Source organism: Jaculus jaculus, chromosome 7, assembly GCF_020740685.1.
Source record: "Jaculus jaculus isolate mJacJac1 chromosome 7, mJacJac1.mat.Y.cur, whole genome shotgun sequence".
NCBI classification, from domain to species: domain Eukaryota; kingdom Metazoa; phylum Chordata; class Mammalia; order Rodentia; family Dipodidae; genus Jaculus; species Jaculus jaculus.
In genome coordinates, this window is record NC_059108.1 from 155,925,100 (window position 1) to 155,940,028 (window position 14,929).

Sequence of the window (14,929 nt, forward strand, 5' to 3'; positions counted from 1 at the left end):
ACCTTTATTTTTATTTTATTTTTGCATTTGGCTTACATGGTTCACCCAGGCCAGCAGTTTTGCTAACAAGTGTTTTTAATCACTGAGCCATCTTCCTAGCCCTTAAGAGGTATCCTTTGTCTACAAATCTCTCAGGCACTTCATCACTATCCTCCAGCCACTACAAACAAACTCCAGATGCATGTGCCATCTTATGCATCTGGCTTATGTGGGTACTGGGAAATTGAACCTTGGTCTTAAGCTTTGCAGACAATCACCTTAACCACTAAGCCAATATTCCAGCCCTTTAGCACTATCTTTAATTCCACATAAGCCAGATGTACAAGGTGTCACGCAAGCTTCTGGAGTTTGTTTGCAGTTGCTAGAGGTCCTACTGTACCTATTCTCTCTCTCTCTCTGCCTCTCTTAAATAAATAAAATATTTAAAAATTGTTATTCAGGGCTGGAGAGATTGCTCAGTGGGGTTAAGGTGCTTGCCTGCAAAACCTAATGACCCAAGTTCAATTCCCCAGTATAAACCTAACACCAGATGCACAAAGGGGCACATGCATCTGGAACTTGTTTACAGTAGCTAGAGGTCCTGATATGCCCATTCTCTCTCTGTTTGAAAACAAATAAAAATATTTTAAAATTGTTATTTATGGGCTTGGGGAGATGGCTCAGGTGTTAAAAAGGCACTTGCTTATAAAACCTGCCAGCCTGGGTTCAATTTCCCAGTACCCATGTAAAACCAGATGAACAATGTGGCACATGTGTCTGTAGTTCTTTTGCAGTGGCAAGATGCCCTGGTGTGACCATACTCTCTCTCTTAAACAAACAAACAAACAAAAATTTTAAGGTAGGGTCTTGCTCCGGCCCAGGCTGACCTAGAATTCACTATGTAGTCTCAAGGTGGCCTTGAACTCATGACGATCCTCCTACTTCTGCCTCTCGAGTGATGGGACTAAAGGTGTGCACCACCATGCCTTCTTCTTCTTCCTTTTTTTTTTTTTTTTTTTGAGGTAGGGTCTCACTCTAGCCCAGGCTGACCTGGAATTCACTATGTATTCTCAGGGTGGCCTTGAACTCATGGCGATCCTCCTACCCCTGCCTCCCGAATGCTGGGATTAAAGGTGTGCACCACCACACCTGGCTCTTTCACTCCATATTCTTAGGGTGGCCCCAAACTTATGGTGATCCTCCTACCTCAGCCTCCTGAGTGCTGGAATTAAAAGGTGTACGCCACTATGCCTGGCTCTAAAATTGTTCTTTATATATTTTTTCCACTGATAAGTACTGGTATATGACAATGACAGATATGTGACCTATTGGATTTAATGAATTCCTTTGAAAAGTTCATGTGTTTGCTGCAGACAAAGATGGAGGTGACAAATGTGGACAGTTTAACTCTTCTTTTCCAACTCCTTTTCTCCCTTGGGGGATAGAACCTCTAAGCACAAGGTTGAACAAACAGTGAGGTATGCACCTTTTTCTTCCTCCTGCCTTTAACAAGTAAGCTTATATTATTTAAGAGCCAAGTGTCAGCTTTGCTGAAGGCTTCTGAAAGGGCTCACTGAATTAAGGAGAACTTGTTGCATTCTATTTTACTGTACTAAAATGGTAACGTTGCTCTTCACTCTAATGCAGCCTGTGGATAGATTTGAGTTGGAACCAAGTACATTCTATTTATATTCTAAAACTAGACTATTTGGCCAACATGCTGATGAAATGGATTAGCTGGTATTTTACTTATGATTTTTGCAACTATGTTTAAAGGTTGATCTATTTTTGTACTCTTACTCAGCTTTTTTTTTCTGTTTTGGTTTTTTTTCAAGGTAGGGTCTCACTCTAGCCCAGGATGACCTGGAATTCACTATGTAGTTTCAAACTCATGGCAATTCTCTTACCTCTGCATCCCAAGTACTGGGATTAATGGCATGTATCACTATGCCTGCCTTACTCAGTTTTGATATAAAATGAACTCAATGGACATCTCTCTTTTTCTATTTCACAATTTTTAAAATATAAATTAGGAATAATCTGTTCTTTGAACATGGGTTTGAAGTTTTTGGGAAAAGAACAGTCTCAATTCAACTGATTTTATATGATTAAGTTTCTTCTTTAATCATTTTGAACAAAGGCAATATTCCTCTATTATTTTCTTTACAGAGTATTTATCACTTACAACATACTGCAGTTAATTTGCCATTTGCTTCCTTTACCTCCCAGCTAGAACACATGCTCCATGTAAATATGAATGTTGGTCCTTGCTAACATACCTCCCAGAGTCAAACACTGTGTCCAGCATAGAGTAAGTACTTAATAAGTATTTGCTAATGAATCTTGGTAATTTCCATTTACAGTTCATCTAAAGCAATGGAATTCACTGATAAGTTATTATAAAGTGTTTACCTTACAAGTATGAGGGTCTGAGTTTGGTCCCTAGGACCCATGTAGAAATGCCAGGTATCATGGCACATACCAGTAATCCCAGCACTGGGGAGGCAGAGACAGGAGAATCCCTGGAGCTCATTGGTTAGCCAGTCTAGCCTAATTAGTAAGCTTTGGGCCAGTGAGAGATCCTGTCTCAAATTAGGTGGACACACAAGGACAATACCTGAGATTGTTCTCTGGCCTCCACCTGCACACACATGTACACATACAAAAGAAAGCTTGGCAGAAAAATGAGAAAAATAAATGAGTAGTTCACAGAAAAGGAAATCTATGTGCTCTGCCTCCCGAGTGCTGGGACTAAAGGCATGTGCCAACATGCCTGGCTTGCCTACATTTCTCACTCCATATCCTCGAGTGGTCTTAGTAGAATAATGTGTTCATTTTTTTCCACTTCATTCACATACTTTCCCTTACTCAGAATACCCTAGCCTATCTAAATTCGACTACTTCTTTCTTTTCTTTATTAATATTTTATTTATTTGCAAGAATAATTTATTTGTGAAGTGAAATAGAAAGAAAGGGAATATCAAAGAATGAATATGGGAGCACCAGAGCCTCTAGCCACTGCAAATGAACTCCAGATGCATGTGTGCCACTTTGAGCATCTAGTACATAGGTACTAGGGAGTTGAACTAGGCTGTGTAAGCAGTACCTTTAACTGCTGGGCCATCTCTACAGCTCTTTTTTATTTTATTTATTTATTTGACTATATATATTCACATATATATGTATGTATTAATATATATGTATGGGTATCTCTAGAGAGCAAAAGAGATGATTGACAGGCAGACAGATAGACAAACAGGGTATCAATATGTAGCCTTAGCTGACCTGTTACACACTATGTAGACCAGGATAGTCTCAAATCTGCAGAGATCCTTCTGTCTTGCCTTTGACCTTGAGCCCCCATTTTTTCCAGTTTATTTGTCTTATTTATTGATTTTGGGGGTTACACAGTTTTGTTTGTTTGCTTTTGAGGTAGAGTCTCATTCCAGCCAAGGCTGACCTGGCTAGAATGAGACCTCGCAGTGAGTTCGAGGCCACCCTGAGAATACCGAGTGAATTCCAGTTCAGCCTGGGCTAGTGTGAGACTCTACCTCAAAAACCCAGGGGGAAAAAAATTATTTACTTATTTGAAGAAAGGAATGGTGACACATGCCTTTAATCCCAGCAATGAGAAGGCAGAAGTAGGAAGATCACTGTGATCAGACCAAGGCCAGTCTGAGACTACATAGTGAATTCCAGGTTAGCCTGGGCTACCTCTAGCCACTACAAAGTAACGAGCTCTGGACAAATGTGCCACCATGTGCATCTAGCATATGTGAGTCTTGGGGAATCAAACCTGGGTTCTTAGGCTTCACAGGCAAACACCTTAACCACTAAGCCATCTCACCAGCCCTGGTGTACATTTTTTTTCTCAATTTTTATTAACATTTTCCATGATTATAAAAAATATCCCATGGTAATACCTCCACATACTTTCCCTTTGAAATTCCATTCTCCCCATCTCAATCATTGTGCTTAGATATATATAATACCAACCTATTAAGTACCCTCCTCCCTTCCTTTCTCTTCCCTTTATATCTCCTTTTTAACTTACTGGCCTCTGCTACTGAGTTTTTTCCTTCCATGCAGGCGGCCAATCATCTGTAGCTAGGATCCACATATGAGGGAGAACATGTGGCACTTGGCTTTCTGGGCCTGGTTTGAACCCCCATTTTTAAGACAGGGTCTCATATATCCCAGGCTGCTCTCAAATTCACTATGTAGGTAAGGATAACCTTGAACTCCTGATCCTTCTGCCTCCACCTCCCCAGTCCTGGAAATTACAGTCATGTGCTATCATACATAGTTAAAACCCTTTCTTTAGAGTGCATATTTTGTAGAATTTCCTTTCTTTTGTAATCATAGTATCTCTGAGAATATTCTGTACCCTACTTGCTGACAAATTCCTTCTCTATAAGACCAGAGGTTTATTCAGTTTATTACTATTCATTTATGGAAGATCTGCTTCTTATAGGGTTTTACAAATGAAACACCAAGACATTTCTGCTTTCCTGATATTATCAGAAGGGCAAAGAAAAGCTGCTATACAAAGACTGGGGTATTGCTCAATGACAGACTGTGTGCTTAGAATGTATACGACCCTGGGTTCAACCCCCAGAACAAAATGAGAATAAATAAGTAAAATTATTAAGAGTCGTTGGGTGTGATATGTCCCAATGAGTTGTTGGTCAGGGAGGTTGCTGAGGAGCCCCCAAATAATACAGGCTGTTACCAAGGCTCTTGCTTACTTACCAGAGCTAGTAAGATCCTACTGTGGAAGACACCACATGCTTTGGTTGCAAAACACTGAGAAATAAAGCTGGAACTGGGCTAGAAGCTTCTTCTCCCTTGCTAGCTATCTAGCTGTCATAGTACTAAAAAGTGCTATACAGTCTATCTGGAGGAAAGTCGTCTTAATCAGCAATGGCTCTTGCAAGATAACTGGCCAGCAAAGCAAGATGTGCCCACTGTTACAATAGTGGCATGTCAGTTACAGGGATAACCAAATGTTCTCTGGAGTTAAAGCCTGCTTCAAGGAAGGGAATTCATGCCTAGTACTGAAAACCTAGTCAAAAACTTGTGACTAGGGAGGTAGTAGGCCCTAGAGGGAAAGGTGCTACTGCTGTTTGGCTAAATAGGTATGTTATATCCATCAAATTGCTATTTATGCCCATAGATTAGAGCTACTCTCACTTTTGGTAAAGATGCTTCTTTTTGCAGATGGTAGTAACTACTGGGTAAACTCAAAACTCATCAAAGTGCTGAAAATAGGTGACTATTGAGTGTTCAGTACTAAGTGAAGCATCTCTATTACACCCTCCAAAGCTCAAGAAATATTGTGGAAGAGATGGTGGAAAGAATGTAAGAGCCAGGAAATAGGAAGGAGTGCTTTGAAACCTTATTTTCTATACACAAAGTGGCCACTACATTCATGACCTCACAGCAGCTGTCATTATCTACACAAGACCTGTGCAATATTGTGCCCATCAACATGTCATCATGGATGATAAAGGAGGGGGGAAAAAAAACATCAAAATATAAGGAGGACTAGTTGGAAAGGAGGAGGGGCTCAGTGAAAAAGATTCAGTGGAAGGGAGTATAAAATAAGATAATGGGAGGAGATTATGACCACAATACCTAAGTACACGAATAAATATTGCCAATAAAAAGTTTTAAAAGGTCAGGCATGGTGGCACAAGCCTTTAATACCAGCATTCAAGAGGCTGAGGTAGGAGATCAACATGCATTTGAGGTCAGCCTGAGACTACATAGTAAATTCCAGATCAGCCTTAGCTAGAGTAAAACCCATCTTGAAAAACAAAGAGAGTTCTGATCAGCTCAACGTAAGTTAGATCAAGTAATTCAAGGCTCAGAGGACTTAAGCTCTCAGGTGCAGGTGGTGACATGAAAAGAGACTCCCAAAAGAGCCGGACACATACACCTTCCATGCTTATGGTAAATGGCCACAGTATAAGTCAAACTGCACATTACTGTTTAACAAACATCATTTTATAGTATCCTATCCCCATGTAATACCATTTTTAATTACTCAAGTCCTTACTACTACAAATAACTAAAAATCACAAATAATATTTTCTATGTGCTTACTGTTGTGATCTATGTACCCATCATTAGAAAGTCTAACATACCACTTCCCCTCCACACTTCAGCTAGGTGGCAACCACCCTCTCCAGGCTCCTTGCAGAATTCTACGACATCTCGACAGGTAGTTTCTGGTGTTATAGGAACTTCTGTTAAAATCTGTTCATTATTGCTCAAGAACACGGTTAATATCATCTGTAACAGAAAAGATTAAAATCACATTTAGATTCCTTAGCAAAAAGAGGTTACTTTGTAAATTTATTATTTTTTACTTAACTTTAAGTTAGTATACAGTGTAACAGATTTCATAATCACATTTTTATACATATGCAACATCAGGCTTTGTTCCAATTCATCCTACTCTGCACATTTAAAATGATTCTTCCAACAATTCCCTCCTTAAATGCATACAAAATAGCTTCTAAAACATATAAGCAGAGTCTAAAGTTGATATGAACAATGAAGAAAGGATCTGGGGACATGGGTCAGCAGTTAAAGGTGCTTGCTTACAAAGAATGTCAATACAAGTTCGATTCCCAAATACCCATGTAAAGGAGGAGACAAAGTGACACATGCTTATACCACTGACATAGTCTGGCATTATTTTGTACTGGCAAAAGATTCTGTCTCCAAGGTAGAATAAGAGTACAGATACCCTGTGGTTATCGTCTTACCTCCACATGAGCTTTGTGGCACACGTGTGTTCAAACACACACACACACACACACACACACACACACACACACACACAAATAAAATAAATAAAAGTAAGTCAAGTTAGGAGAATTCTGAGAAAGAAGAACATTAGAAAAGAACCACAGCCAGAGTTGGTGGTGCACACTTTTAATCCTAGCACTTGGGAGGCAAAGGTAGGAGGATCACTATGAGTTTGAGGCCAGCCTGGACTACAGCATGAGTGGTCTGCTAGACTAGAATAAAACCCTGCTTGAAAAACAAAACACTAAAAAAGAAAAGAACCAGAACAGCCAGGTATTAACTTAGAGTACACAGGGTACAAATGGGATAAGCTGATATCCCACAATCAGACCCTATTCACAGAAAAAAATGATCAATGATAATGTGCTTCAAAATCAAGACGAGGGCTGAGGAGATGGCTCAGTGGTTAAAGGAGCTTGTTTGTAAAACCTGCTAGTCCAGGTTTGATTTCCCACTACCCACATAAAGCCAGATGTACAAAGTGGTGCCTGCATCTGGAGTTTGTCTGCAACTCTGGAGTTCATTTGTAGCAGCAAGAGACCCTGACATACCCATTCATTCTCATCCATATTCCCTCTCTCCCCCAAATAATAAAAAATAATTTTCTTTTAAAAAGTCAAGCAGGGGATGGACAGATTTCTTAGCAGTTAAGGCACTTGCCTGTGAAGCCTAATGACCCAGATTAGATTCCCAGTGTCCATGTAAAGCCAGATATAGAAAGTGGCACATGTGTCTGGAGCTTGTTTGCAGTGGCTAGAGGCCCTCAATATGCCCTTTCTTTCTCTCCACTACCCTCTCACCTGTCTCTCTCTGCTTACAAATAAGTAAATAAATATTTTTTAAAAAGTCAAGCAGAGAAAAGGATATATAACAGGGGAATCAGCAGGCTCAGCTCTCTTCAGGGTCTCTTTTATTGCTCCCTCCTTAACCTTCTGCCCACATGCATACCCTAAGGATGGTTCTATGAGCTTCTAAAATGTTTACACAATCATCTGCATGAACACAGCTTAGCATGCCTTGTAATGAAAAGGCACTTTAAGTCTTTAAGTTGGGATCCTCAACACTTATTTAAAAAAAAAAAAAGAGCTCTATAACAACTTATCTAAGTCACTAAATATTACTTCATTTTTACAATCTATCTTACAGGTTTTAAAAATATTTACATATTTATTTATTTATTTGAGAGAGGGAAAGGGGGGAGGGAGAGAATGGGAGCGTCAGGGCCTCCAACCACTACAAATGGATTCCAGATGCATGTGCCCCATTGTGCATCTGGCTTGTGTGGGTCCTGGAGAGTTGAACCGGGGTCCTTTGGCTTTGCAGTCAAACACCTTAACCACTAAGCCATCTCTCCAGCTCCCCCCCCAAATATTTTATTTATTTGAGAGACAGACAGGGAGGGGGAAGGCAAAAGAATGTGCATATCAACCCTCCTTTAGTTTTTTTTTGTTTTTGTTGTTTTTTGAGATAGGGTCTCACTCTAGCCCAGGCTGACCTGGAATGCAGTATGTACTCTCAGGATGGCCTTGAACTCACGGCGATCCTCCTACCTCTACCTCCAAAGTGGTGGGATTAAAGGTGTGCATCACCATGCCCAGCCCTCCTATAGTTTTTAACAGACCTCATCTGTGGTGATTTGATTCAGGTGTTCCCCATAAACTTCGGTGTTCTGGACACTAGGTTCCCAGCTGATGGCAATTGGAAATTAAAGCCTCCTGGAGGCGGTGTATTGATGGGGGTGGGCTTATCGCTGTTATGGCCAGTTTCCCCTTGCTAATGTTTGGCACACTCTCCTGTTGCTATTGTCCACTTTATGTTGGCCGGGGGGTGAAGTCCACCCTCTGCTCATGCCATCATTTTCCCCTGTCATAGTGGAGCGTCCCCTCAAGCCTGTAAGCCAAAATAAACATCTTTTTCCCAGAAGCTGCTCTTGGTTGGGTGATTTCTACCAGCAATGCAAACCTGACTGCAACAGTAAAGTGGTACTGAGGAGTGGGATTGCTGCTAGACACCTGACTATGTAGGTGGCTTTGGCCTTTTGGAGCTGATTTTCAAGAGGAATGTGAAAGGATTTGAAACCATGGCCTAAGAGACACCTTGCAGTACTGCAAATACAGCTTGATGGACTATTTTGGTCAGAGTTGAAAGACCTGAATGCATTAAGAACTATGGACTGTGAGGTTTGGCTTATGAGGGAGAGAAGGAGCTTTGCTTGGACTGGGCTAGCAGTTCGTGTGAAAAGCTTGCTGTTATGTCTGTCCTGAGAAATTGTGCAGGGTTGCTCTGCATAGAAACGAACTGGTGTGAGCAGAGGAATATAGCACAGAAAGAAAAATCTGGGTGAACTGCTGCCTGCTCAGCTGCAATTGAGAGATTACAATCTTTGAGATTGGGCCAGTTGATCTGCACTGAGGCAACAGGAAGAATGTAGACTCTTGAAGGGGTCTGAGTGCTTAAGGAGTGTCCTGTTCTTCAAAATCTACTTTATTCACCCCCCCTTACCCCCTGGATTAACAAACTGACACCCTACCTGGTATTGTGGAGTATAAGAAATGTGGCAGAGGGCCACTGAGTTTGCAACACTATCTTGTGTTTTGGAAATGACAATGGGCGGTGTAAAGCAGGTTTGCTGGATGCCTGCATGGAGACCCCATGGGGCTATGAGGCTGAACTGTGGATTGCAGTAGAGACCCAGTGTCAATGCCAGGACCAAGAGATGGCTGCTAAGGAAAGCTGCCAGCTCTGATGAAGTTTTTCAGGACTGTGAATAGCTTAGCTGGAGGGGGCAGAATTGGAATGCCAGAGACTTGTTGCTGGTTAGAATTATTGGACGTGGAGCTACAGAGTTTGGTGTTTGCCCTGTTTAAATCATGTATTGCTTGAATATTTCTTTGCTATGCCTAATGCCATCTTTTGCAGTGTGAATGTTTATTCTGTGCCATTATTTTTTTTTTTATGGTCTGTAGTTACAGGACATGTTTTATTTATTTCTACTTTATAACATGAGTGTTTTAATGTACAGCATGGATATATACAAAACAGTAGAATGATAGGTGGATTTTTTGTACTATATAACTGTTTCTTTCATGACTATTTTATTTTTTATTAATTAGTTTTGTACTCAGTGAATACAGTCAAGTTGGTAGCATTGTTAGGCTCTTCCATGTCCTATCCCCTCCCCCCGCCCCTCCTTGTTGAAGTATATGGGTCATGCATTGTGGAGTTAGCCCACAGTTATGGGTAGGAAAAATGTCTCTGTGTATCATGACCCAATGAGTGGCTCTGACATTCTTTCTGCCCCCTCTTCTGCAAAATTTCCCTGAGCCATGTTGGGTTCATTTTTGGTCAGCTTCAGTGATGAGGTGTTGGGGGCCTCTGGGTTTCTGGATATCTGATTTGGTAAGAGTTGATTGTTCTCTGTGTCGATCTCCTTCACCCTTATGCTGGTACCTGCTTTACCAAGAAAACATCACCCTTTCTTGGTTTGCCAATTATTCTTAGTTTCAGCTAGGGCCCTTCTGAGGCATGATGGGGTAGTTCTCTTCTTAGGATCTGCACCTATCTTTTCTTTCCCTGAGGCTGTGCAGCGCAGTTAGGCAGACGCCATCTTGGCTGGAAGTCCCCATTATGGATTTTTTTGGGGGGGGGAGTTTTTGGTATTATGGTTGAAAGACCTTGGACTATAGGGATATATGAACATCATTGGGATTGAGAAAAACTATGGGGACTTTTAAAGTTGGACTGGACACATTGCATTTTACATCTTGGATGTTTATCAGTTTATGGGGACCAAGGGCAGAATGTAGTGGTTTGATTCAGGTGTTCCCCATAAACTTAGGTGTTCTGGACACTAGGTTCCCAGCTGATGGCAATTGGAAATTAAAGCCTCCTAGAGGTGGTGTATTGATGGGGGTGGGCTTATCGCTGTTATGGCCAGTTTCCCCTTGCCAATGTTTGGCACACTCTCCTGTTGCTATTGTCCACCTTAAGTTGGCCAGGAGGTGATGTCCACCCTCTGCTCATGCCATCATTTTTCCCTGCCATCGTGGAGCTTCCCCCTCAAGCCTGTAAGCCAAAATAAACATCTTTTTCCCAGAAGCTGCTTTTGGATGGGTGATTTCTACCAGCAATGCGAACCCGACTACAACATCATCCTTCCTAATTTTAGCAAAAATCACTTTCCCTAATTACTACTTAAATTTTTTTTTGTTTTATTTTTATTTATTTATTTGAGAGTGATAAAGAGAGAACAAGGCAGAGAGAGAATAGGCACTCCAGGGCCTCCAGCCACTGCAAACAAACTCCAGATGCATGTGCCACCTTGTGCATCTGGCTTATGTGGGTCCTGGGGAATCGAGCCTTGAATTGGGTCCTTAGGCTTCACAGGCAAGCACTTAACAGCTAAGCCATTTCTCTAGGCCCCCAATTACTACTTTTAAAAAGATAATTTCATTATAGTGATGATTTAAAAGCTTATTTGGGGCCTGGAGAGATGGCTTAGTAGTTAAGGCACTTGCCTGCAAAGCCAAAGTACCAAAGTTCAATTCCCTAGTACCCACAAAAGCCAGATGTACAAGGTGGCACATGCATCTGGAGTTCGTTTGCAGTGGCTGGAGGCCCTGTTGCACCCATTCTCTATTTGCCCCCCCCCCACACAAATAATTTTTTTTTGTTTTGTTTTCTGAGTTGGGTCTCACTGTAGCCCAGGCTGACCTGGAATTCAATATGTAGTCTCAGGGTGGCCTTGAACTCATGCAATTCTCCTACCTCTGCCTCCTGAGTGCTGGGATTAAAGGAATGTGCCACCATGTCTGGCAATAAAATATTTTTTAAAAATAGGGCTAGAGGGATAGATGGTTTAGCTGTTAAGGCACTTGCCTGTGAAGCCTAAGAACTATGTTCAAATCTCCAAGTCCCACGTAGTCACACACACACAGTGATGCAAGCACACAATGTCGCACATGTGCAACAAGGGGGCACATGAGTCTAGAGTTTGTTCGCAGTAGGCTGAAGGTTCTGGCATGCCACCGTGGGCTATATAAAATAAGTATGAGGCCATTCTGTGCTACATAGCAAGATCCTGTCTCAAAAGACTAACCAGCTAACCAACCAACCAACCAAACAAACAAACAAACAAAAAACCATACTCAGTCTCTGGCATGTCTCCACTGCTGTGCTCTAGGACAAGCCACTGCCTGGAAAGGCAACAGTCAGTCTGTTTGCACTTGCATCCTTCAGATAGATCACTTTGTTTTAACTCTCATCTGGGAATCCAAAGTCATAATTACTGCACAAGGCTGCATGACCTTCACACTGTTCTACTATTACTGATGGTGGCACTCTTCATTTCCCTGCTGTAGCCAAACTGCCATTTTCATCCTTTCTCCAAGAGAGCAGCCCATTCCTGCCTTAGGGCCTTTATACTTGCTTTGTTCTGTTGGGACTACTCCATTCAGTTACTCCTACAGCTGTATTAGCCTCTTCCCTTAGCACTCCCAAGGTAATTTTCCCTAATCAAACTAAAAATGGCACCGTTTTGTCACTCTCTGCCTTACCTTTCCCACTTACTACCACCTGATATAGGTTATCTATTTACTTATTTATCCTTGGCTCCTGCCATTACAACAGCAGTGCTGAAAGCTGAGATTACAGTTAACTGCTATGTCCCTGATGCCTGTATCAGTACCGGGCACATAGTATGCAGTCCACAAATTGTCCCAATTGTGTGTCTTTTCATAGTAGGACTTTTGAATCTTAAAGGGTAAGATGCTTGCATGCCTTTTCATCTTCAAAATCTCTTTTCAAAAAGGTGGCAAACTCTTTATACCTCCACCTACTTAGTCCATCCCAGAGAGAAGAAAACATCTGGGGGGAAATGTTAGTGTGAAAGTCAGAAGCCATCAAAAACAACTCTTGATACTTGGCAGATCTCTCCCTCCCACCTACACTTTCTGTCCCCTGCCAAGACCCCCCTCTTCCACAAGGTGGCGCTGTATGACAGCACAGTAGTCCCGCCTGTACATTTGAGGAAAGAGAACTGAAGAAGAGGTAAACTGTCATGGTGAAGCACTTGAGAGGTGGAGGCAGGAGGATTAGTTCAAGACCAACCTTAGCTACACAGAATTTGAGGTCTGCTTGGGAAAGACTCTCCCAATAAACACCCTGTTCTCAATAAACAAAAAGGTATAACTTAATAGGATTGTATTAAGTTCAACTTCTATGATTAGAATGTGATTGTTTTGAAAGGATGTAGAATTATCCTTAGGAGCCAAAGAAATCTTTCTAAATAAATAAGAGCTTAAGTGTGCAGAGGTACACATTTCATGAACCTCTGCAGAGGACAGGAATATTTAAATATCTGAGTAGCATAAATGTTAAATGGCCATAAAATTGGACCCTCAACAGTCATAAATTCTGATACAAGTCACTATTTATTTGCCTTAGTAAGTTAATATTAAAAATATATCCCATGCTTGGTATAGTGGCACATGCCTGTGATCCCAATACTCGGAAAGCAGAGATTCTGGAGCTCAAGGTCATCATTGGCTGCCTAATGATCTTGAGGCCATCCCAGGCGACATGAGACCCTATCTGAAATATATATGTATATACATACATACATACATATATATACATATATATGTATGCATATACATACATATACATACATACATACATATATAAAAAAGTGTATATATATATGTATGTATATATGTTAAATCATATAAAAATCCCCTTTTACCAATGTGAACTGGCAAAATCTGGTGATACATTATTCCTGGGAATACAACATTAATAATGTAGCTTCCTTCACCTTATGCACTTAGTTTCTACATACAGTTTGAGAGAATCATGTAAAACCTTGTAGGAATGCCACACACATACAGCTTTCCATATATGCCCAGATGTGTCACAACAAGAATGAAACTTTAGAGAATATTCTACACTATAAAAGGGGCATGTATAGGTATGGTGACACACGCCTTTAATCCCAGCACTTGGGAGGCTAAAGTAGGTAGATTGCCATGAGTTCCAGCTTAGCCTTGGCTAGAGTGAGACCTTGCTTCAAAATTTTGGCACCCCTACTTACCAATGTTGGGAAAGTTCACCTGAAATGACAGTTATTTTACCGACATCGTCCACATGGTGTTAAGAAGCAGGACAGAATGAAGCATGGTAGTGCATGCCTTTAATCCTAGCATTTGGGAAGCAGAAGTAGGGCATCACCATGAGTCCAAGGCCACCCTGAGACTACATAGCAAATTCCAGGTCAGCCTGGGCTAGAGTGAGACCCTACCTTGAAACACCTTTCCTCCCACCTTCCCCCCAAAAACGAAGAAGCAGGACAGATACTAAGTAAGGAATTATGGCTACCAGTGAGCTGTGAAATCAATGTGTATCAGGACCACTTTATTTGTTTTAATACTTAAATCATTTTTATTTATTTATTTGAGAGTGACGGGGGGGAGAGAAGGGAGGGAGGGAGGGAGGGAGGGAGGGAGGGAGGGAGGGAGGGAGGGAGGGAGGGAGAGAATGGGTGCACCAGGGCCTCCAGCCACTGCAAATGAACTCCAGATGCGCATGCCCCTTTGTGCATCTGGCTAACGTGGGTCCTGGGGAATTGAGCCTCGAACTGGGGTCCTTAGGCTTCACAGGCAAGCGCTTAACTGCTAAGCCATCTCTCCAGGCCCCACTTTATTTTTTTAAAGATCATTTTATTTAAGAGAGAGAGAGGAAGAGAATGAATATGGGCATGCCAGGGCCTGAAGCTGCTGTAAATAAACTCCAGACTCATGCAGCCTCTTGTGTATCTGGCTTACATGGGTACTGGGGAATTGAACCTGCTAAGACATCTATCCAGGCCCTAGTTTGTTATTATTTTTTAGTTACAAAATGTTTCTCTATAAAACTAACATTTTAAAATATGTATATTGTACTTTTTCCATATTCATCCCCATTAACCTCTCTTGCCACCTTTCTCTCCTACTGCCTCCTCCTTCCCCCAAATAGTCTCTTTCTGCTTTTATGTCATACATACATGTACATATAAATCTACATTTTGCATGAGAAGACATGCAATAACTATCTTCCTGATTACCTTCTTCCATTAGTCCCCTTCCTCCCCACAAAT

General features: G+C 41.4%; 1 protein-coding gene across 6 annotated transcripts in view; it reads right to left on the minus strand.

The window, feature by feature from the left end:
• Window positions 1-14,929, minus strand: part of Ppp1r13b (protein phosphatase 1 regulatory subunit 13B) — a 103,693-nt gene that overhangs the window by 58,011 nt on the left and 30,753 nt on the right. For 5 of the 6 annotated variants that reach the window (XM_045154743.1, XM_045154742.1, XM_045154740.1 and 2 more), the window contains exon 2: window positions 6,129-6,276. In XM_045154743.1, coding sequence (XP_045010678.1) covers window positions 6,129-6,276 — 148 coding nt within the window. Of the gene's footprint in view, window positions 1-6,128; window positions 6,277-14,929 lie in introns of those variants that run through there. The other variant, XM_045154744.1, reaches the window with a different exon arrangement.